The 25,371-nt window shown below is 46.3% G+C and overlaps 1 protein-coding gene across 1 annotated transcript in view; it reads right to left on the reverse strand.

Annotated features, from left to right (window-relative positions):
* The window catches only part of LOC137322210 (dynein axonemal heavy chain 8-like), a 1,468,904-nt gene that overhangs the window by 824,603 nt on the left and 618,930 nt on the right, over positions 1–25,371 (reverse strand). The window contains exon 37 of the mRNA XM_067985326.1: positions 5,635–5,834. Coding sequence (XP_067841427.1) covers positions 5,635–5,834 — 200 coding nt within the window. The remainder of the gene's footprint in view (positions 1–5,634; positions 5,835–25,371) is intronic.

The following is a 25,371-nucleotide window of genomic DNA, read 5'->3' on the forward strand; positions in this document are numbered from 1 at the left end:
AGGACAAAATTAGTCTCCACTTGGAGAAGCAAGGATTAATCAGGGATAGTTAACATGGCTTTGTCAAGGGAAGATCATGTCTGACTAATTTGATTGAATTTTTTGAGGGGGTGACTAGGCGTGTGGATGAGGGTAACGCAGTGGATGTGGTATACATGGATTTCAGTAAGGCCTTCGATAAAGTCCCCCACAGGAGACTGGTCAAGAAGGTACGAGCCCATGGAATCCAGGGTGCCTTGGCACTTTGGATACAAAACTGGTTTAGTGGCAGAAGGCAGAGGGTGATGGTCGAAGGTTGTTTTTGTGACTGGAAGCCTGTGGCCAGTGGGGTACCACAGGGATCGGTGCTGGGTCCCTTGCTGTTTGTGGTCTACATTAATGACTTGGATATGAATGTAAAAGGTATGATCAGTAAGTTCGCTGATGATACAAAAATTGGTAGGGTGGTAAATAGCGAGGAGGATAGCCTCAGTCTGCAGGACGATATAGATGGGTTGGTCAGATGGGCGGAACAGTGGCAAATGGAATTTAACCCGGAAAAGTGCGAGGTGATGCACTTTGGAGGGACTAACAAGGCAAGGGAATACACAATGAATGGGAGGACCCTAGGCAAGACAGAGGGTCAGAGGGATCTTGGTGTGCAAGTTCACAGATCCCTGAAGGCGGCGGAACAGGTAGATAAGGTGGTAAAGAAGGCATATGGGATACTTGCCTTTATTAGCCGAGGCATAGAATATAAGAGCAAGGAGGTTATGATGGAGCTGTATAAAACACTGGTTAGGCCACAGCTGGAGTACTGTGTGCAGTTCTGGTCGCCACACTACAGGAAGGATGTGATCGCTTTGGAGAGGGTGCAGAGGAGATTCACCAGGATGTTACCAGGGCTGGAGCGCTTCAGCTATGAAGAGAGACTGGGAAGATTGGGTTTATTTTCCTTGGAGCAGAGGAGGCTGAGGGGGGACATGATTGAGGTGTCCAAAATTATGAGGGGCACAGATAGGATGGATACTAAGGAGCTTTTTCCCTTCGTTGTGGGTTCTATAACAAGGGGACATAGATTCAAGGTAAAAGGCGGGAGGTTTAGAGGGGATTTGAGAAAGAACTTTTTCACCCAGAGGGTGGTTGGAGTCTGGAACTCACTGCCTGAAAGGGTTGTGGAGGCAGGAACCCTCACAACATTCAAGACGCATTTGGATGAGCACTTGAAATGCCATAGCATACAAGGCTACGGACCAAATCATATTGGATGCTGGAATATGGGATTAGAGTAGACAGGGCTTGATGGCCGGCGCGGACACGATGGGCCGAAGGGCCTCTATCCTTGCTGTATAACTCTATGACTCTATGACGGTCATTGCCTGGCACTTGTCTGGCACGAATGTTACTTGTAATGAACTGGTTCACTAATATCCTTTCGGGAAGGAAACCTGCCATCCCTACCAATGTTTAACTGTAAACAATTTTACAACACCAAGTTATAGTCCAGCAATTTTATTTTAAATTCACAAGCTTTCGGAGATTTTCTCCTTCCTCAGGCAAATGTTTCAAGAGCTCCTTGAAGCCTACGCATTTATACATATTGAACAATACATGGTGTTTACAGACTGCCCCTGCAACTACCCGTTGTCAAGGCAATCACCGTGTTCAGACAGAGAGGTGTCATCTGCAGAACCCCCGAATACACATTCAACAAAAAAACAAACAGGGAAAAAAAAAACAGAGAAAAAAAAAAACACAGAGAGAGGCAGAAACATCCGGAAGGCAGAGAGAGCCAGCAAATGACCCATTATATTAAAAACAGATAACATTTGTTCGCTGGTGGGGTAACGTGTAGCGTGACATGAACCCAAGATCCCGGTTGAGGCCGTCCTCATGGGTGCGGAACTTGGCTATCAATTTCTGCTCGACGATTTTGCGTTGTCGTGTGTCTCGAAGGCCGCCTTGGAGTACGCTTACCCGAAGGTCGGTGGATGAATGTCCATGACTGCTGAAGTGTTCCCCGACTGGGAGGGAACCCTCCTGTTTGGCGATTGTTGCGCGGTGTCCGTTCATCCGTTGTCGCAGCGTCTGCATGGTCTCGCCAATGTACCATGCTCTGGGGCATCCTTTCCTGCAACGTATGAGGTAGACAACGTTGGCCGAGTCACAGGAGTATGAACCATGCACCTGGTGGGTGGTGTCATCTCGTGTGATGGTGGTATCTGTGTCGATGATCTGGCATGTCTTGCAGAGGTTACCGTGGCAGGGTTGTGTGGCGTCGTGGACGCTGTTCTCTTGAAAGCTAGGTAGTTTGCTGCGAACGATGGTCTGTTTGAGGTTGGGTGGCTGTTTAAAGGCGAGTAGTGGAGGTGTGGGGATGGCCATAGCGAGGTGTTTGTCCTCATTGATGACATGTTGAAGGCTGCGGAGAACATGGCGTAGTTTCTCCGCTCCGGGGAAGTACTGGACGACAAAGGGTACTCTGTTGGTTGCGTCCCGTGTTAGTCTCCTGAGGAGGTCTATGCGATTTTTTGCTGTGGCCCGTCGGAACTGTCGATCGATGAGTCGAGCGTCATATCCCGTTCTTACGAGGGCGTCTTTCAGCGTCTGTAGGTGTCCATCGCGTTCCTCCTCGTCTGAGCAGACCCTGTGTATTCGCAGGGCCTGTCCATAGGGGATGGCCTCTTTGACGTGGTTAGGGTGGAAGCTGGAAAAGTGGAGCATCGTGAGGTTGTCCGTGGGCTTGCGGTAGAGTGAGGTGCTGAGGTGCCCGTCTTTGATGGAGATTCGTGTGTCCAAGAAAGAAACTGATTCTGAGGAGTAGTCCATGGTGAGCTTGATGGTGGGATGGAACTTGTTGATGTTATCGTGTAGTCTCTTTAGTGATTCCTTGCCGTGGGTCCATAGAAAGAAAATGTCGTCGATGTATCTGGTGTATAGTGTTGGTTGGAGGTCTTGTGCAGTGAAGAAGTCCTGCTCGAACTTGTGCATGAAAATGTTGGCGTATTGGGGTGCGAATTTGGTCCCCATGGCTGTTCCGTGTGTTTGGGTAAAGAACTGGTTATCGAAGGTGAAGACATTGTGATCCAGGATGAAGCGGATGAGTTGTAGGATGGCTTCCGGAGATTGGCTGTTGTTGGTGTTGAGTATTGATGCTGTCGCAGCGATGCCGTCATCGTGGGGGATACTGGTGTATAGTGCCGAGACGTCCATCGTGGTGAGAAGTGTTCCTGGTTCAACTGGTCCGTGGGTACTGAGTTTTTGTAGGAAGTCTGTAGTGTCACGACAGAAGCTGGGGGTTCCCTGTACGATGGGTTTCAGGATGCCCTCGATGTATCCAGAGAGGTTCTCACACAGGGTTCCGTTGCCTGATACGATGGGACGTCCGGGTGTGTTGGCTTTGTGTATCTTTGGGAGGCAGTAGAAGTCTCCCACGCGGGGATTACGTGGGATGAGAATGCGTAGGATGAATTACGTGGGATGAAACGCGATGGACACCTACAGACGCTGAAAGACGCCCTAGTAAGAACGGGATATGACGCTCGACTCATCGATCGACAGTTCCGACGGGCCACAGCAAAAAATCGCATAGACCTCCTCAGGAGACTAACACGGGACGCAACCAACAGAGTACCCTTTGTCGTCCAGTACTTCCCCGGAGCGGAGAAACTACGCCATGTTCTCCGCAGCCTTCAACATGTCATCAATGAGGACAAACACCTCGCTATGGCCATCCCCACACCTCCACTACTCGCCTTTAAACAGCCACCCAACCTCAAACAGACCATCGTTCGCAGCAAACTACCTAGCTTTCAAGAGAACAGCGTCCACGACGCCACACAACCCTGCCACGGTAACCTCTGCAAGACATGCCAGATCATCGACACAGATACCACCATCACACGAGATGACACCACCCACCAGGTGCATGGTTCATACTCCTGTGACTCGGCCAACGTTGTCTACCTCATACGTTGCAGGAAAGGATGCCCCAGAGCATGGTACATTGGCGAGACCATGCAGACGCTGCGACAACGGATGAACGGACACCGCGCAACAATCGCCAAACAGGAGGGTTCCCTCCCAGTCGGGGAACACTTCAGCAGTCATGGACATTCATCCACCGACCTTCGGGTAAGCGTACTCCAAGGCGGCCTTCGAGACACACGACAACGCAAAATCGTCGAGCAGAAATTGATAGCCAAGTTCCGCACCCATGAGGACGGCCTCAACCGGGATCTTGGGTTCATGTCACGCTACACGTTACCCCACCAGCGAACAAATGTTATCTGTTTTTAATATAATGGGTCATTTGCTGGCTCTCTCTGCCTTCCGGATGTTTCTGCCTCTCTCTGTGTTTTTTTTTTCTCTGTTTTTTTTTTCCCTGTTTGTTTTTTTGTTGAATGTGTATTCGGGGGTTCTGCAGATGACACCTCTCTGTCTGAACACGGTGATTGCCTTGACAACGGGTAGTTGCAGGGGCAGTCTGTAAACACCATGTATTGTTCAATATGTATAAATGCGTAGGCTTCAAGGAGCTCTTGAAACATTTGCCTGAGGAAGGAGAAAATCTCCGAAAGCTTGTGAATTTAAAATAAAATTGCTGGACTATAACTTGGTGTTGTAAAATTGTTTACAATTGTCAACCCCAGTCCATCACCGGCATCTCCACATAATGTTTAACTGGAGGAAGTTGGGGCTCATCAAAGACTGTGCACTGCATAAGTAGGCTGACAATATGGAGGCAATGGAGGGTCGAGAGAGATGCTGGTAAAGTAGAACTGGATGTTACCTGTGGAACCTGATGCCATGTCTTCGGATGATGTCGCCAAGGGACAGCATGTAGATGGGGAATAGAAGGGGGCAAGGGTAGATCTTTGGTGAACTCCAGAGATAACGATGTAGGCGTGGAAAAGAGAAGTTGTTGCCGAGGATGCTCTAGCTTTGATTGGATCGGTAGGAGTGCAGCCAGTCCCACTCAGCTGGACATGGAGGAGAGGCTTTGGAGGAAGATGGTGTGATTGATAATGTTAAAGGCTGCAGAGAGGTTGAGAAGAATGAGAAAGGACAATTCACCAAGGCCACAGTCACAGAAGATGTCATTTGTGACGTTAATTAGGGTTGTTTGAATGCTGTGGCAGGGTTGTAAACTTGATTGGAGAGATTCAAACATGAAATTGCAGGAATGTTGAGCATGAATTTGGGAGGCAACCACACATTCAAGGACTTCGGCAAATTACTCTAATGGCTTAATTTCCTCAGTATATCTTCAAAGTCATGAAAATTTTATTTCAAACATTAATGCGGTTTCAATTTAAAATATCAATTTTGAGTCTTCAGGGCATTGTTTTAGGAATATCGCACGTGAGTGCAAGAGACAAGGCTGAAGTGTTTGCAACCGCCTTCGGTCAAAAGTGCCGAGTGGCACAATTGGCAGCAGCGCCTTCAGCAATCTAACCATACCTAACCCTTTCTCCCTCTCCTCCTTTATGACCCTCCTTAAAACCTACCCCTTTGTCCAAGCTCTTAGTCACCCCTCCTAATGTCTCCTTCTTTGGTTTGTTGTCAAATTTTGTCTAATTAATACGTTTTCCTATGTTAGACGCTATATAAATGCAAATTATTGATGATGTTGTTGTAATTTGTTGCTTGTACCTGTTGCTGAGTAAAGAGCTCAGGATCATTAAACTATCCTCCATCATCGTTATGATTTCTGCTGTCTCCAGTCCTTTGAGCAATAACTCTCCTCGACTTTTAAACATAGAGAAACTCAGGGTCTGACTGACCCACGTCTGCATCACCTGAGACAATTTTGCCTCAATGTCCTTCTCTTTCACGGAGGATATGCAGATATCCTGAAAGCCAAGATAAAAGTTACTATCCGCCATTATTTTTTTGAGTGCTAGGACTGGTTAAAAAAAATCATAGGGTAGAACAGAGCAACTAAAATCTAACATGCACCTTGATCAGATGAAGAGTCATTTACTCCATGAAAAACAAAACTATGCTGTTCATGTTAAAAGCTTCATGAAGCCACTAAATGACAAGCTGGGGGCCAAAAATTGTGTCAATAATTTCAACAAAATAGGATTTTTTATTTTGCATTCACAAAAACTCTTCAAATAATTATTGACAAGAATAATTCCGCCCCCTCAGGCTGACATTTCTGGAACAGATAGACTGGTCTTTAAAACAAGTCTTTGAAAACTAAAGCTATTTTAATTTTGTCAACCTCTTAAGAAAACAAGAACAACAGTCCAAGTCCCTAGTTTGTATTTCAAGTAAGTTCAATTCCTAAAATCCTATCAATGAAGTGGCAATAGAAATGGAAAAACCCTCTTAAATACACTCCTCCTTATTTCTCTATTATCTCTATAATACAAGCGAGAACCAGGATGATTATATAAAGTACAAAGGAGAAGTGAAAGAGGAAATAAGAGGGGCAAAGAGAAAGTATGAGAATAGACTGACGGCATATAAATAGTAAACGGGTAGCAAGAGGAGGAGTGGGGCCGATTAGGGACAAAAAAGATCTATGCATGGAGGCAGAGGGCATGGCTGAGGTACTAAATGAGTACTTTGCCAAGGAAGAAGATGTTGCCAAAGTCACAGTAAAAGAGGTGGAAATTGAGATACTGGATGGGCTAAAAATTGATAAAGAAGAGGTACTAGAAAGGCTGACTGTGGTTAAAGTAGGTAAGTCACCCGTTCTGGATGGGATGCATTCTCGGTTGCTGAGGGAAGTAAGGGTGGAAATTGCAGAGGTGCTGACCATAATCTTCCAATCCTCCTTGGATATGGTTGTGGTACCAGAGGACTGGAGAATTGCAAATGTTACACCCTTGTTCAAAAAAAGGTGTACGCATAAACCCGGCAACTACAGGCCAGTCAGTTTAACCTCGGTGGTGGGGAGGCATTTAGAAATGATAATCCAGGACAGAATTGATAGTCACTTGGACAAGAGTGGGTCAATAAAAAAAAGCCAGCATGGATTTGTTAAAGGCAAATCGTGTTTAATGAAATTGATTGAGTTTTTTGATGAGATAACAGAGAGGGCTGATGAGGGCAATGCGGTTGATGTTGTGTATATGGACTTACAAAAGGTGTTTGATAAAGCACCACATAATAGGCTTGTCAGCAAAGTTGAAGCCCATGGAATAAAAGGGGCAGTGGCAACATGGATACGAAATTGGCTAAGTGACAAGAAACAGAGAGTAGTGGTGAATGGTTGTTTATCGGACTGGAGGGAGGGAAACAGTGGTGCTCCCCAGGGATCAGTACCAGGAACACTGCTTTTTATGATATAAATTAATCACTTGGACTTGGGGATACAGGGCACAATTTCAAAAACTGCAGATAACACAAAATTTGGAAGCGTAGTAAACAGCGAGGATAGTGATAGACTTCAAGAGGACATAGATAGGCTTTCATGGCAGATAAAATTTAACGCAGAGAAGTGTGAAGTTATGCATTTTGGCAGGAAGAACGAGGAGAGGCAATATAAACTAAATGATACAATCCTAAAGGGGGTGCAGGAACAAAGAGGTTATGTGCACAAAACTTTGAAGGTGGCAGGACAGGTTGAGAAAGCAGTTAAAAAAGCATATGAGATCCTGGGCTTTATAAATAGAGGCAGAGAGTACAAAAGCAAGGAAGTTATGTTGAACCTTTATAAAACACTGGTTCAGCCACAACTGGAGTATTGTGTCCAATTCTGGGCACTGCACTTTAGGAAGGATGTGAAGACGTTAGAGAGGGTGCAGAAAAGATTTACTGGAATGGTTCCAGGGATGAGGGACTTCAGTTACGTGGATTGACTGGAGAAGCTGGGGTTGTTCTCCTTAGAGCTGGGAAGGTTGAGAGGAGATTTGATAGAAGTGTTCAGAATCATGAAGGGTTTAGTTAAAGTAAATAAAGGGAAACTGTTCCCATTGGCAGAAGGGTCGAGAACCAAAGGACACAGAATTAAGGTGATAGGCAAAAGAACCAAAGGAGGCATGTGGAAAAACATTTCTATGCAGTGAGTAGTTACGATCCCGAATGCGCTGCCTGAAAGGGTTGTGGAAGCAGATTCAATCATGTCTTTCAAAAAGGAATTGGATAAATACTTGAAGGGAAAATTTGCAGGGCTATTGGGAAGAGCAGGGTAATGGAACTAACTGGATTGCTCTTTTTTTTTATTCGTTCATGGGAGCACGGAGCACCGAGTGGACAACTGAGAGTTGGGTGAGTGTGGGAGTTCGGTGAAGTGGGGGAAGGAGGTGCTGCTTTGCCTTGCTTATCCTAACTTTTTCTGCAGAGCGGCGGTGGACCTGAGCAGCAGAAGACTGAGAGTGGGGATAAAAGCAGCAGCAGACCTGCAACAAGAGAAAACTACTGTGTGACGTCACAGGTGAGGCAGGAGAGTCCGAGAGGTGAGCACAGTATAAAAGAAGAGACCGAGAGTGGGAGGAGAGTCTGAGAGGTGAACGCAGTGTGAATCTAAGGCAAGTCATGGCAGCAGAGCTCGCACCCGTGATATGCTCCTCCTGCACTATGTGGGAAGTCATGGACACTACCAGTGTCCCTGGCGACCATGTGTGCAGGAAGTGTGTCCAGCTGCAGCGACTGGCTAACCGCATTACGGAGCTGGAGCTGCGGGTGGATTCACTGTGGAGCATCCGTGATGCTGAGACTATCGTGGATAGCACGTTCAGTGAGGTGGTCACACTGCAGGTAAAGATTACGCAGGCAGAAAGGAAATGGGTGACCGCCAGGAAGAGTAAAAGTAGTAGGCAGGTAGAGCAGGAGTCCCCTGGGGCCAACTCCCTCTCAAAAAGATATACCGCTCTGGATACAGTTGGGGGAGATGGTTTATCAGGAGAAAGCAGCAAGAGCCAAGTTCATGGCAGCACGGGTGGCTCTGCTGCACAGGAGGGGAGGAAGAAGAGTGGCAGGATTCAATTGTAAGGGGAACAGATAGGCGTTTCTGCGGCCGCAAACGTGACTCCAGGATGGAATGTTGCCTCCCTGGTGCAAGGGTCAAGGATGTCAGAGCAGCTGCAGGACATTCTGGAGGGGGAGGGTGAATAGCCAGTAGTCGTGGTCCATATCGGTACCAACGACATAGGTAAAAAAGGGATGAGGTCCTGCAAGGTGAATTTAAGGAGTTAGGAGATAAATTAAAAAGCAGGACCTCAAAGGTAGTGATCTCAGGATTACTACCAGTGTCATGTGCTAGTGAATATAGGAACAAGAGAATAGACCGGATGAATGCATGGCTGCAGGGATGGTGTTGGAGGGAGGGATTTAGATTCCTGGGACATTGGGACCAGTTCTGGGGAAGGTGGGACCTGTACAAGTGGGACGGGTTACATCCGAGCAGGACCAGGACCGGGGGTGTTTGCTAGTGCTGTTGGGAAGGTTTAAACTAGAGTGGCAAGGGGATGGGAATCTGAGCGGGGAGTCAGAAGGGAGTAAAGTTGAGAGCAGCAAGAGAGGAGAAGACCCAGGGGAAATCTACAATACAAATAGTACAAACAGTTGTTCAAGAACAAGTCAAAGGGAAAAGTGTAGAGCAGCAGAAAGAAAGTGTACTTTAGGCACTACAGATAAAGTGAAAAATAGAAGGCGTAAAGTGATTAACCCAGCATCAAAGCTGAAGGTCAGGCTAGGGTGTGTGGCCCAACTAAGAGTTCTATATACAAATGCACGGAGTATAAGGAATAAATTAAATGAACTACAGGTTCAAATTCAAATTGGAGGGTATGACATGATAGCTATTACTGAGACATGGCTGCAGGATGGTCAGGATTGGGAACTAAATATACTGGGTTGTAAGGTCTACAGGAGAGATAGGGAAAATGGAAGAGGGGGAGGAGCAGCCTTAGTGATTAGAGATGAAATCACTTCAATGATAAAGGAGGATATAACGAGGGGTAAGCAGCCAACAGAGACCTTATGGGTTGAATTGAGAAATAGGAAAGGATCTCAGATTATAGTGGGAATTGTGTATGGGACTCCTTGCAGCAGCTCTGAAGTGCTAGATTGTATAAATGCAGAGATTAGACAAGCGTGTAAGAAAGGCATAGTGGTCTTAATGGGGGACTTTAACCTTTACAAAGATTGGGAAAAGCAGACGAGCAACTGTCAGAAAGGTAGTGAATTTCTTGAGTGTGTCGGGGATAGTTTTGCACAGCAGTATGTCCTAGAGACAACAAGGGGGCAAGCCATACCACATTTAGTAGTGAGTAATGAACCAGATTAAGTTAACAGCTTAACTGTGTGTGAACATCGATCCAATAACGATCATAACATGATCGAGGTCGATGTAGTGTTTGAAAGGGAAAAAAATGAATCAGCTGCTAAGATTCTAGACTTGGGTAAGGCCGACTTCAATGGGATGAGACAGAGATTGTCCACAGTAAACTGGGCAAATCTGTTAATGGGTAAAACGACTGATGATCAGTGGGAAATGTTTAAAGAAACATTTAACGTGATACAGAATCGGTTATACCCCTGAGGGGCAAGAACTCTACTCGCAAAAAAAAAGACATGGACAACTAAAGAGGAAAGGGACAGTATAATACATAAGGAAAGGGCATAAAAAATGGCAAAAAATGGCACAGATCCTGGCGAATGGGAAAGATACAAAGATCAACAAAGGGTCACAAAACAGATAGTAAGAGCTACAAAAAGAGAGTATGAAAAGAAACTTGCAAGGGGTATCAAAACCAATACCATGAACGTTTTTGTTATATTAGGAAAAAGAGGGTGGTCAGGAGCAGTGTTGGCCCCTTATAAACTGAAAGTGGGGATGCTGTCATTGACAATGGGGAAATGGCGGACATGATGAACAATTACTTTGCGTCAGTATTTACAGTAGAAAAAGAGGATAGCATGCCAGAAATCCCAAGAAAACTAATATTGAATCGGGGACAGGGTCTCATTAAAACTAACATAAGTAAAGCAACAGTAATGAAGAAAATAATAGCACTAAAGAGTGACAAATCCCCAGAACCAGATGGTTTCCATCCCAGGCTTTTAAAGGAAGGAGGTGAGCACATTGCAGATGCCCTAACTATAATCTTACGAAGTTCTCGAGATTCGGGAACTGTCCCTCTAGATTGGAAAATTGCACATGTCACTCCGCTTTTTAAGAAAGGAGAGAGAGGGAAACCAGGGAATTATAGACCAGTTAGCCTAACATCTGTTGTGGGGAAAATGCTGGAGTCTATAATTAAAGATGGGGTGACTGAACACCTCGAGAAATTTCAGTTAATCCGAGAGAGCCAGCATGGATTTGTGAAAGGTAATTCGTGCCTAACAAACCTGATTGAATTTTTTGTAGAGGTGACTAAAGTAGTGGACAGGGGAATGTCAATGGATGTTATTTATATGGACTTCCAGAAGGCATTTGATAAAGTCCCACATAAGAGACTGTTAGCAAAGATAGAAGCCCATGCATTCGAGGGAAAAGTGGTAGGTACTCACATTGGAAGGATGTGACTAGTGCAGTCCCGCAGGGATCTGTCTTGGGGCCTCAATTTTTCACAATAATTATTAACAACTTAGATGAAGGCACAGAAAGTTTCATATCTAAGTTTGCCGATGACACAAAGATTGGTGGCATTGTAAGCAGTGCAAATGAAAACATACGAAACATAGGAACAGGAGTAGGCTATTCAGCCCCTCGTGCCTGCTCCGCCATTTGATAAGATCATGGCTGATTTGTGATCGAACTCCATATACCTGCCTTTGGCCCATATCCCTTAACATCTTTGGTTGCCAAAAAGCTATCCATCTCAGATTTAAATTTAGCAACTGAGCTAGTATCAATTGCCGTTTGCGGAAGAGAGTTCCAAACTTCTACCACCCTTTGTGTGTAGAAATGTTTTCTAATCTCGCTCCTGAAAGGTCTGGCTCTAATTTTTAGACTGTGCCCCCTACTCCTAGAATCTCCAACCAGCGGAAATAGTTTCTCTCTATCCACCCTATCTGTTCCCCTTAATATCTTATAAACTTCGATCAGATCACCCCTTAACCTTCGAAACTCGAATGAATACAGCTCCAATTTGTGTAATCTCTCCTCATAACTTAGCCCTCGAAGTCCGGGTATCATTCTAGTAAACCTACGCTGCACTCCCTCCAAGGCCAATATGTCCTTCCGAAGGTGCGGTGCCCAGAACTGCTCACAGTACTCCAGGTGCGGTCTAACCAGGGTTTTGTAAAGCTGCAGCATAACTTCCACCCCCTTGTACTCTAGTCCTCTCGATAGAAAGGCCAGCATTCCATTCGCCTTATTGATTATTTGCTGCACCTGTTCACGACACTTCAATGATCAATGCACTTGGAGCCTAAAGTCCCTTTGGACATCCACTGATTTTAACTTTTTACCATTTAGAAAGTACCCTGTTCTATCCTTTTTTGATCCAAAGTGGATGACCTCACATTTGTCTACATTGAATTCCATTTGCCACAGTTTTGCCCATTCACCTAATCTATCAATATCGCTTTTTAATTTTATGTTTTCATCTACACTGCTTACAATGCCACCAATCTTTGTGTCATCGGCAAACTTAGATATGAGACTTTCTATGCCTTCATCTGAGTCGTTAATAAATATGGTGAATAATTGAGGCCCCAAGACAGATCCCTGCGGGACTGCAGTTGTCACGTCCTGCCAATGTGAGTACCTACCCATTATCCCCACTCTCTGTCGCCTTTCGCTCAGCCAACTTCCTAACCAAGTCCATACTTTTCCCTTGATTCCATGGGCTTCTATCTCAGCTAACAGTCTCTTATGTGGGAACTTATCAAATGCCTTCTGGAAGTCCATATAAATAACATCCATTGACATTCCCCTGTCCACTACTTTAGTCACCTCTTCAAAAAATTCAATCAGGTTTTTCAGGCACGACCTACCTTTCACAAATCCATGCTGGCTCTCTCTGATTAACTGAAAATTCTCGAGGTGTTCAGTCACCCTATCCTTAATTATAGACTCCAGCATTTTCCCCACAACAGATGTTAGGCTAACTGGTCTATAATTCCCTGGTTTCCCTCTTTCTCCTTTCTTAAAAAGCGGAGTGACATGTGCAATTTTCCAATCTAGAGGGACAGTTCCTGAATCTAGAGAACTTTGTAAGATTATAGTTAGGGCATCTGCAATGTGCTCACCTACTTCCTTTAAAAGCCTGGGATGGAAACCATCTGGTTCTGGGGATTTGTCACTCTTTAGTGCTATTATTTTCTTCGTTACTGTTGCTTTACTTAAATTAATTTTATTGAGTCCCTGTCCCCGATTTAATATTAGTTTTCTTGGGATTTCCGGAATGCTATCCTCTTTTTCTATTTAAAATACTGACGCAAAGTAATTGTTCAACATGTCCGCCATTTCCCCATTGTCAATGACAGCATCCCCACTTTCAATTTTTAAGGGGCCAACACAGCTCCTGAGCACCCTCTTTTTCCTAATATAACTATAAAAGTTCTTCGTATTGGTTTTGATATCCCTTGCAAGTTTCTTTTCAAACTCTCTTTTTGTAGCTCTTACTATATGCTTTGTGACCCTTTGTTGATCTTTGTATCTTTCCCATTCGCCAGGATCTGTACCATTTTTTGCCTTTTTGTATGCCCTTTCCTTGTGTCTTATTCTGTCCCTTACCTCTTTGGCTGTCCATGGCTGGTTTTTTTTGCAAGTAGAGTTCTTGCCCCTCAGGGGTATAAACCGATTCTGTATCACATTAAATGTTTCTTCAAACATTTCCCACTGATCATCAGTCGTTTTACCCATAACAGATGGATATTGAATAGATTTGGTGAATGGGCAAAACTGTGGCAAATGGAATTCAATGTCGGCAAATGTGAGGTCATCCACTTTGGATCAAAAAAGGATAGAACAGGGTACTTTCTAAATGGTAAAAAGTTAAAAACAGTGGATGTCCAAAGGGACTTCAGGCTCCAAGTGCATTGATCATTGAAGTGTCATGAACAGGTGAAGCAAATAATCAATAAGGCTAATGGAATGCTGGCCTTTCTATCGAGAGGACTGGAGTGCAATGCAGCGGAAGTTATGCAAAACACTGGTTAGACCGCATGTGGCGTACTGTGAGCAGTTCTGGGCACCGCACCTTCGGAAGGACATATTGGCCTTGGAGGGAGTGCAGCATAAGTTTACTCGAATGATACCCGGACTTCAAGGGTTAAGTTACGAGGAGACATAACACAAATTGGAGTTGTATTCTCTAGAGTTTAGAAGGTTAAGGGGTGATCTGATTGAAGTTTATCAGACATTAAGGGGAACGGATAGGGTGGAGAGAGAGAAACTATTTCCGCTGGTTGGGGATTCTAGGAGTAGGGGGCACAGTCTAAAAATTAGAGCCAGACTTTTCAGGAGTGAGATTAGAAAACACTTCTACACACAAAGGGTGGTAGAAGTTTGGAACTCTCTTCCGCAAACGGCAATTGATGCCAGCTCAATTGCTAAATTTAAATCTGAGATAGATCGCTTTTTGGCAACCAAACGTATTAAGGGATATGGGCCAAAGGCAGGTATATGGAGTTAGATCACAGATCAGCCATGATCTTACCAAGTGGCGGAGGAGGCAAAAGGGGCTGAATGGCCTACTCCTGTTCCTACGTGCCTACGTTCCTATGGGATGTGGGCGTTGCTGGCAAGGCCAGCATTGATTGCCCATCCCTAATTGCCCTTGAGAAGGTGGTGGTAAGCCACCTTCTTGAACCGCTGCAATCCGTGAGGTGAAGGTTCTCCCACAGTGCTGTTAGGTAGGGAGTTCCAGGATTTTGACCCAGCGACGATGAAGGAATGGCGATATATTTCCAAGATGGGATGGTGTGTGACTTGGAGGGGAACATGCAGGTTGTGTTGTTCCCATGTGCCTGCTGCCCTTGTCCTTCTCGCGGGTTTGGGAGGTGCTGTCGAAGAAGTCTTGGCGAGTTGCTGCATTGCATCCTGTGGATGGTAAACACTGCAGCCACGGTGCACTGGTGGTGAAGGGAGTGAATGTTTAGGGTGGTGGATGGGGTGCCAATCAAGCGGGCTGCTTTATCCTGGATGGTGTCAAGGTTCTTGATTGTTGTTGGAGCTGCACTCATCCAGGCAAGTGGAGAGCAAACGTAATACCCCTATTTGAGAAGGGAGTGAGACAGAAACCAGGTAACTATGGACCAGTTAGCCTAACATCTGTCATTGGGAAAATGCTAGAATCCATTGTTAAGGAAGTAGTAGCAGGACATTTGGAAATTCATAATATAATCAAGGAGAGTCAACATGGTTTTATGAAGGGGCAATCGTGTCTGACAAATTTCTTACAGTTCTTTGAGGAAGTAACGGGCAGGGTGGATAAAGAGGAACCAATGGATGCAGTATATTTGGATTTCCAAAGGGCATTCGATAAGGTGCCACATAAAAGATTACTGCACAAGATAAGAGCTCATGGTGTTGGGGGTAATATATTGGCATGGATGGAGGATTGGCTCACTAACAGAAAACAAAGAGTTGGGATAAAAGGGTCATTTTCAAAATGGCAATCTGTAACTAGTGGGGTGCTGCAGGGCTCAGTGCTGGGGCCTCAACTATTTACAATATATATCAATGACTTGGATGAAGGAACAGAGTGTCTCGTGGCCAAATTTGCTGATGATACAAAGATAGGTGGAAAAGCAAGTTGCGATGAGGACACAAAGTGTCTGCAAAGGGATATTGACAGGTTAAGCGAATGGGCAAAAATTTGGCAGATGGAATATAAAGTGGGAAAATGTGAAGTCATTCACTTTGGGAGGAAAAATAAAAAAGCAAAATATTATTTGAATGGAGAAATACTACAAAATGCTGCGGTGCAGAGGGATCTGGGTGTCCTCGTATATGAAACACAAAAAGTCAACAAACAGGTGCAGCAGGTAATCTGGAAGGCAAATGGAATATTGGCCTTTATTTCGAGGGGGAATGGAGTATAAAAGCAGGGAAGTCATGCTACAACTGTGCAGGGTGCTGGTGAGACCACACCTGGAGTACTGCGTACAGTTCTGGTACCCTTATTTAAGGAAGGACATACTTGCATTGGAGGCAGTTCAAAGAAGGTTCACTAGGTTGATTCTGGATATGGAAGGTTTGTCTGATGAGGAAAGATTGAACAGGTTGGGTCTATACTCAATGGTAAAGTTTAGAAGAATGAGAGGAGATCTTATTGAAACATCCAAGATTCTGAGGGGACTCGATAGGGTCGATGCTGAGAGGATGTTACCCCTCATGGGGGAATCTAAAACTAGGGGGCATAGTCTCAGAATAAGGGGTCGTCCCGTTTAAGACGGAAATGAGGAGGAATTTCTTCTCCCAGAGGGCCGTGAATCTTTGGAATTCTTTACCCCAAAAAGCTGTGGAGGCTGAGTCACTGAATACATTCAAGGCTGAGTTAGACAAATTTTTGATCAGCAAGGGAGTCAAAGGATATGGGGAAAATGCGGGAAAGTGGAGTTGAGGTAAAAATCAGATCAGCCATGATTTCATTGATCAGGCTCGCGAGGCCGAATGGCCTACTCCTGCTCCTATCTCTTTTGGTATTATGGTCTTTTAATATTCCATCACACTCCTGACTTGTGCGTTGTAGATGGTGGAAAGGCTTTGGGGAGTCAGGAGGTGAGTCAATCGCCACAGAATACCCAGTTAAGTTTCTGGTCAATGGTGACCCCCATGATGTTGATGGTGGGGGATTCGGCGATGGTAATACTGTTGAATGTGAAGGGGAGGTGGTTAGATTCTCTCTTGTTGGAGATGGTCATTGCCTGGCACTTGTCTGGCGCGAATGTTACTTGCCACTTATCAGCCCAATCCTGGATGTTGTCCAGGTCTTGCTGCATGCGGGCACGGACTACTTCACGATCTGAAGGGTTGCGAATGGAACTGAACACTGTGCAATCATCAGCGAACATCCCCATTTCTAACCTTATGATGGAGGGAAGGTCATTGATGAAGCAGCTGAAGATGGTTGGGCCTGGGACACAGCCCTGAGGAACTCCTGCAGCAATGTCCTGGGGCTGAGATGATTGGCCTCCAACAACCACTGTCTTCTTCCTTTGTGCTAGGTATGACTCCAGCCACTGGAGAGTTTTACCCCTGATTTCCATTGACTTCAATTTTACTAGGGCTCCTTGGTGCCACACTTGGTCAAATGCTGCCTGATGTCAAGGGCAGTCACTCTCACCTCACCTCTGGAATTCAGCTCTTTTGTCCATGTTTGGACCAAGGCTGTAATGAGGTCTGGAGCCGAGTGGTCCTTGGGGAACCCAAAATGAGCATCGGTGAGCAGGTTATTGGTGAGTAAGTGCCGCTTGATAGCATGGTCAACGACACCTTCCATCACTTTGCTGATGATTGAGATGATGTGGAGATCCTGGTGATGGACTGGGGTGGACAAATGTAAGGAATCTTACAACACCAGGTTATAGTCCAACAGTTTTATTTGAAAATCACAAGTTTTCGGAGGCTTTCTCCTTCGTCAGGTGAGTGTGGGATTCCATGGAAGGTACCGCATATGTAGTCAGAGAACAATGCCTGGTGATTACAGATAATCTTTCCAACTGCCCGTTGTCAAGGCAATCAAAGGAGTCGAATAGTGTTCAGACAGAGAAACGTTACATATAGGACTACTGAATATACAAATGGTCAGAGCCCAAAGACACAGAGCGAGACAGCGAGAAACAGAAACATCCGAAAGGAAGAGAAAGAGAGAGAATGATCAGTTGTATTAAAAACAGATAACTTTTTTCGCTGGTGGGGTTACGTGTAGCGTGACATGAACCCAAGATCCCGGTTGAGGCCGTCCTCACGGGTGCGGAACTTGGCTATCAATTTCTGCTCGACGATTTTGCGTTGTCGTGTGTCTCGAAGGCCGCCTTGGAGAACGCCTACCCGAAGATCAGTGGCCGAATGTCCTTGACTGCTGAAGTGTTCCCCGACTGGGAGGGAACCCTCCTGTCTGGCGATTGTTGCGCGGTGTCCGTTCATCCATTGTCGCAGCGTCTGCATGGTCTCGCCAATGTACCATGCTCCGGGGCATCCTTTCCTGCAACGTATGAGGTAGACAACGTTGGCCGAGTCACAGGAGTATGAACCATGTGCCTGGTGGGTGGTGTCCTCTCGTGTGATGGTAGTATCTGTGTCGATGATCTGGCATGTCTTGCAGAGTTTGCCGTGGCAGGGTTGTGTGGTGTCGTGGACGCTGTTCTCCTGAAACAACAATCGCCAGACAGGAGGGTTCCCTCCCAGTCGGGGAACACTTCAGTAGGCAAGGACATTTGGCCACCGATCTTCGGGTAAGCGTTCTCCAAGGCGGCCTTCGAGACACACGACAACGCAAAATCATCGAGCAGAAATTGATAGCCAAGTTCCGCACCCATGAGGAAGGCCTCAACCGGGGTCTTGGGTTCATGTCACGCTACACGTAACCCCACCAGCGAGAAAAGAGTTATCTGTTTTTAATGCAACTGATCATTCTCTCTCTTTCTCTTCCTTTTTGGATGTTTCTCTCTCTCTCTCTCTCTCTCTGTCTTTGGGCTCTGACCGTTTGTATATTCAGTAGTCCTGTATGTAATGTCTCTCTGTCTGAACACTATTCGACTCCTTTGATTGCCTTGACAACGGGCAGTTGGAAAGATTATCTGAAATCACCAGGCATTGTTCTCTGACTATATATGCGGTACCTTCCATGGAATCCCACACTCTCCTGACGAAGGAGAAAGCCTCCGTAAGCTTGTGATTTTCAAATAAAACTGTTGGACTATAACCTGGTGTTGTAAGATTCCTTACTGATGATTGAGAGTGGACTGATGGGGTGGTAATTGGCCAGATTGGATTTGTCCTTCTTTTTGTGGACAGGACATACCTGGGTAATTTTCCACATTGTCGGGTCGATGCCAATGTTGAAGCTGTACTGGAATAGCTTGGCTAGAGGCGCAGCTGGTTCTGGAGCACAAGTCTTCAGCACTACAGCTGGGTTGTTGTCAGGGCCCATAGCTTTATTGTATCCAGTGTACTCAGCCGTTTCTTGATATCACGTGGAGTGAATCGAATTAGCTGGAGACTGGCTTCTGTGATGGTGGGGATTTCGGGAGGAGGCCGAGATGGATCATCTACTCAGCACTTCTGGCTGAAGATGGTTGCATATGCTTCAGCCTTGTCTTTTGCACTGACGTGCTGGACTCTGCCATCACTGAGGATGGGGATGTTTTTACAAAGAGCCGGCACAGGCTCGATGGTCCGAATGGCCTCCTTCTGTGCTGTAACCATTGTATGATTCTTTGATCTGATTAACCTAGAACTGGAATTTCATATAACTGAATTGCTTTGAAAAAATTTGTTCCAATTTATGTGAGGAATCTCAGGATTATCTGGTACTGTTCTTCCTTATTTTGAGTTGTTCTCTAATTCTATGTTTTTTTGTTAGTGGATACAGCGATTTGTTCTTCTCCTGCAGTTCCATTACAATTATCTAGCTTTTGTTCTGTGCTTTTCATGAACACTCAGCTAATGAGGAGGTATGGGGAAGGAGGTGGGGGAGGGAGAAGGAAGGGAAGGGAAGGGAAGAAGGAAGATAGAAAGGGAAGAAGAGGCATGGGAGAGAGGAAGAAATTGGGAGGGGGAGGATGGGAAAGGGAGGGTGATGAGGATCGGGAGAGGATCTGAACAGTGATAGGGACTGGGGAATTGAGGTAGGAGAGAGGAGAACAGGGGGTTAGGGAGCAAAGGCAGGGAAGTACCTCAGCAAAGGTTGGGGAGCCAGCAAACTCTCTCAAACAGGTGTGTCTCCAGTACGCTATTCATCCCTCTGCCACTGGGGGGAGGGCGTTTGTTCGCGGCGGGGGCGGGGTGGGGGGGTGGTCGGAGGGCAGCTTCCTCTTTCCCTTATTCAGATCCCACTTTTCATCTCAGCAGGGAGAGGAGGTGGATTGAGCATTTCCCTTTCCCTCCTGCAGACTCTGATTTTTATCTTGAAAAGTTAAGAGTAAGAGGGGGGAATGAAAATCATTTATCTTTGCTGTATAAGGAGGAAATCATACACTGTGAATTCTTTCATCAGATGGGTGGGCTTCTCTACAACACCGAGACATATTAAGGCGATGCATCGGCTCAATCAGGGGAACATTTCTCAGTCTTGAGGAGACAGTTAATTAAATCAATCTGGAATTAAAATACTGGTATCAGTAGTGGTGGCCATGAAACTACAAGATTGTCGTAAAAACCCATCAGGTTCACTAATGTCCTTGAGGGAAGGAAACCTGCCGTCCTTACCCGGTCTGGCCGACATGTGACACCAGACCCACAGCAACGTGGTTGATTCTTAATTGCCCTCTGAAATGGCCAAGCCAGCCACTCAGTTGTAAAATCTCGCTCAAAAAAGTCACAAGAAGAATAAAACCGGACGGACCACCTGGCATCAGACCACTCGGCAACCGGACATGACAAAGGCAAACCAAGCACAGTCGAACCTGAAAAGCCCTCCTCACTAACATCTGGGGACTTGTGCCGAAATTGGGAGAGCTGTCCCACAGACTAGTCAAGCAACAGCCTGACATAGCCATACTCACAGAATCATACCTTTCAGCCAACGACCCATACTCTTCCATCACCATCCCTGGGTATGTCCTGTCCCACCGGCAGTACGGTGGTGGTACGGTGATTATACAGTCAGGAGGGAGTGGCCCTGGGAGTCCTCAACATTGACTCTGGATCCCATGAAATCTCACGGCATCAGGTCAAACATGGGCAAGGAAACCTCCTGCTGATTACCACCTACCGTCCTCCCTCAGCTGCTGAATCAGTCCTCCTCCATGTTGAACACCAATTGGAGGAAGCACTGAGGGTAGCAAGGGCACAGAATGTACTCTGGGTGGGGGACTTCAATGTCCATCAGCAAGAGTGGCTTGGAACCACGACTGACCGAGCTGGCCAAGTCCTGAAGGACATAGCTGCCAGACTGGGCCTACGGCAGGTGGTGACGGAACCAACACGAGGGAAAAACTTACTTGACCTCGTCCTCAGCAACCTACCTGTCGCAAATGCATCTGTCCATGACAGTATTGATAGGAGTGACCACCACATAGTCCTCGTGGAGACGAAGTCCCGTCTTCGCACCGAGGACACCATCCAACATGTTGTGTGGCACTACCTCCGTGCTAAATGGGATAGATTCAGAACAGATCTAGCAGCTCAAAACTGGGCATCCATAAGGCGCTGTGGGCCATCAGCAGCAGCAGAATTGTATTCCAGCACAATCTGTAACCTCATGGCCCGACATGTTCCTCACTCTACCATTACCAACAAGCCAGGGGATCAACCCTGGTTCAATGAGGAGTGTGGAAGAGCATGCCAGGAGCAGCACCAGGCCTACCTAAAAATGAGGTGCCAACCTGGTGAAGCGACAACTCAGGACTACATCCACGCAAAACAGCTGAAGCAACATGCTACAGACAGAGCTAAGCGATTCCACAACCAACGGATCAGATCAAAGCTCTGCAGTCCTGCCACATCCAGTTGTGAATGGTGGTGGACAATTAAACAACTAACGGGAGGAGGAGGCTCTGCAAACATCCCCATCCTCAATGATGGCGGGGTCCAGCACGTGAGTGCAAAAGACAAGGCTGAAGCGTTTGCAACCATCTTCAGCCAGAAGTGCCGAGTAGATGATGCATCTCAGCCTCCTCCCGATATCCCCACCAACACAGAAGCCAGTCTTCAGCCAACTCGATTCACTCCACGTGATATCAAGAAACGGCTGAGTCCACTGGATACAGCAAAGGCTATGGGCCCCGACAACATCCCGGCAATAGTGCTGAAGACTTGTGCTCCAGATCTAGCTGCGCCTCTAGCCAAACTGTTCCGGTACAGCTACAACACTGGCATCTACCCAACAATGTGGAACATTGCCCAGGTATGTCCTGTCCACAAAAAGCATGACAAATCCAATCCGGCCAATTACCGCCCCATCAGTCTACTCTCCATCATCAGCAAAGTGATGGAAGGTGTCATCGACAGTGCTATCAGGCGGCACTTACTCACCTGCTCACCGATGCTCAGTTTGGGTTCCGCCAGCACCACTCAGCTCCAGACTTCATTACAGCCATGGACCAAACATGGACAAAAGAGCTGAATTCCAGAGGTGAGGTGAGAGTGACTGCCCTTGACGTCAAGGCAGCATTTGACCAAGTGTGGCACCAAGGGGCCCTAGTAAAATTGAAGTCAATGGGAATCAGGGGGAAAACTCTCCAGTGGCTGGAGTCATACCTAGCACAAAGAAAGATGGTAGTGGTTGTTGGAGGCCAATCATCTCAGCCCCAGGGCATTGCTGCAGGAGTTCCTCAGGGCAGTGTCCTAGGCCCAACCATCTTCAGCTGCTTCATCAATGACCTTCCCTCCATCATAAGGTCAGAAATGGGGATGTTCGCTGATGATTGCACAGTGTTCAGTTCCATTCGCAACCCCTCAGATAATGAAGCAGTCCGAGCCCACATGCAGCAAGACCTGGACGACATCAAGGCTTGGGCTCATAAGTGACAAGTAACATTCACGCCAGACAAATGCCAGGCAATGACCATCTCCGACAAGAGAGGGTCTAACCACCTCCCCTTGACATCCAATGGCATTACCATCGCCAAATCCCCCACCATCAACATCCTGGGGGTCACCATTGACCAGAAACTTAACTGGACCAGCCATATAAATACTGTGGCTACAAGAGCAGGTCAGAGGCTGGGTATTCTGCGGCGAGTGACTCACCTCCTGACTCCCCAAAGCTTTTCCACCATCTACAAGGCACAAGTCTGGAGTGTGACGGAATACTCTCGACTTGTCTGGATGAGTACAGCTCCAACAACACTCAAGAAGCTCGACACCATCCAGGACAAAGCAGCCCGCTTGATTGGCACCCCATCCACCCCCCTAAATATTCACTCCTTTCACCACCGGCGCTCTGTGGCTGCAGTGTGTACCATCCACAGGATGCACTGCAGCAACTCGCCAATGCTTCTCCGACAGCACCTCCCAAACCCACGACCTCTACCACCTAGAAGGACAAGAGCAGCAGACACACGGGAACAACACCACCTGCATGTTCCCCTCCAAGTCATACACCATCCCGACTTGGAAATATATCGCTGTTCCTTCATTGTCGCTGGGTCAAAATCCTGGAACTCCCTTCCTAACAGCACTGTGGGAGAACCTTCACCACACGGACTGCAGCGATTCAAGAAGGCGGCTCATCACCACCTTCTCAAGGGCAATTAGGGATGGGCAATAAATGCTGGCTTCGCCAGCGTCGTCCACATCCCATGAACGAATAAAAAAAAGTATATTGTACTGCTGGATGAATTATTTGGGCACAATACAGCATCAGCAACAGCTAATTTCTTGGCTAACATCCAATCATAGATTCTTACAGCACTGAAGGAGGCCATTCGGCCTGTCGTGCCTGTGCCAGCTTTTTGAAAGAGCTGTCCAATTTCGTCCTATACCACAGCTTTTCCCCAAAATTGTGAAAATTAGTCCTCTTCAAGTCCATGTCCAATTGCCTTTTGAAAGTTCCTATGGAATCTGATTCAGGTAATGCGTTCCAGATCTTAACAATGCATTGTGTGAAAAAAAAAATTCTCCTCATTCTCCCTTTTGTTCTTTTGTCAATTATTTTAAATACATGACTTCTGGTTACCAACCCACTTGTCAGTCGAACCTGCTTCTCCTTATTTGCTCTTTCAAAACCCCTCATTGTTTGGAATACCTCTATTCGGTCTCCCCTTAACTTTCTCTGCTCTAAGGAGAACAATTCCAGTTTCTCCAATCTCTCCACAAAACTGAAGTCCCTCCTCACTGCTATCATCCTGGTAAAACTCCTCTGTACTCTATCCAAGGCCTTGACATTCTTCCTAAAGCGTGGTGCCCAGAATTGTGCACAATACTCCAGCTGAGGCCGAACCAGTGATTTGTAAAAGTTTAGCGTGACTTCCTTGTTTTTGTATTTAATGCCTCTATTTACAAAGCGAAGTATCCCATATGCTTTCTTAATCGCCTTATCAACTTGCCCTGCCACCTACAAAGATTTGTGACTATGCTCCCCCAGCTCCCTCTGCTCTTGCACTGGCTCAAAATAGTACCATTTAGATCATACTGCCTCTCCATGTTGTTCCTCCCAAAGTGCATCATTTCACACTTATCCGCACTAAATTGCATCTGTCATGTGTCTGTCCATTTCACCAGTCTGGCTATGTCCTCCTGAAGTCTGCTACTATCCTCCTCACTATTTACTATGTTGCCAAGTTTTGTATCATCCACAAATTTCAAAATTGTGCTCCCTATACCCAAGTCCAGGTCATTTATATATAACAAGAAAAGCAATGGTCCGAATACCGCCCCTGGGGCACTCCACTGCATGTCTCCCCAGTCAGAAAAACATCCGTTCACCACTACTCTCTGCCTCCTATCCCTTAGCCAATTACATACCCAAGTTATCACCATTCCTTTAATTTCTTCTATTTTCTATTTCCGTGCTTCTATTGTCCGAATAAATGTGTTATGTGGTACTTTATTAAATGCCTTTTGAAAGTGAATACATACAACATCGACTGTGCTACCTTCAGCAACCCTCTCCGATTTCATCAAAGAACTCAATCAGGTCAGTCAGACACAATTTGCCTTTAACAAATCCATATTGGCTCTCCCTTATTAACCCATGCTTCTCCAAGTGAGAATTAATTTTGTCCTTTACAATGGTCTCTAGAAGTTTTCCCATCGTTGATGTTAGACTGATTGGCCTGTAGTTACCAGGTTTATCCAGCTCCATTTTTTTGAACAGGGGTGTAACATTTGGGGGATTAAATTGGATATGGCCCGACGTGGGCGTGGGGGTCGCGGAGTGTAGTTAACCCGCGCCCGGTGATACCGAAGCAGGCAGCAACCTCATCTCCATGATTTCCATGTGCAGCCAGCACTATCCGCGCCATTGAGTGGCTGCATGCACCAGCAGGAGGCCCGATATGGAGTGTGACCAGCACTAGGTAAAGGTAGCCTGCATCCCTTAAAGGGGAAGTGCACAGTCAGTGGAAGCAATGCAGGATGACAGGCAGAATGGCAGGAGCGGCAAGGGAACGTGCCCCGAGGTTCTCCGACAGTACACTGGAGGCCTTAGTGGAGGGAGTGCAGGAACGGAGAGCCATCCTGTACCTGCAGAGCGGTAGGAGACCCTCCAGACACCAGCTGCGAAAGCAGTGGGAGGAAGTGTGGGAATCTGAGCAAAGATTCAGAAGGGAGAGAAGCAGAGCTGGAAATGGAAAGCAGACAATTAGTAAGCAAGTTTGGAAGGCAGAGGAATCAAAGATTAGAAAATAGACAACAAAGAAGTTTGGCAG

The sequence above is a fragment of the Heptranchias perlo genome, chromosome 5 (assembly GCF_035084215.1).
Source record: "Heptranchias perlo isolate sHepPer1 chromosome 5, sHepPer1.hap1, whole genome shotgun sequence".
In the NCBI taxonomy this organism is placed as follows: Eukaryota; Metazoa; Chordata; class Chondrichthyes; order Hexanchiformes; family Hexanchidae; genus Heptranchias; species Heptranchias perlo.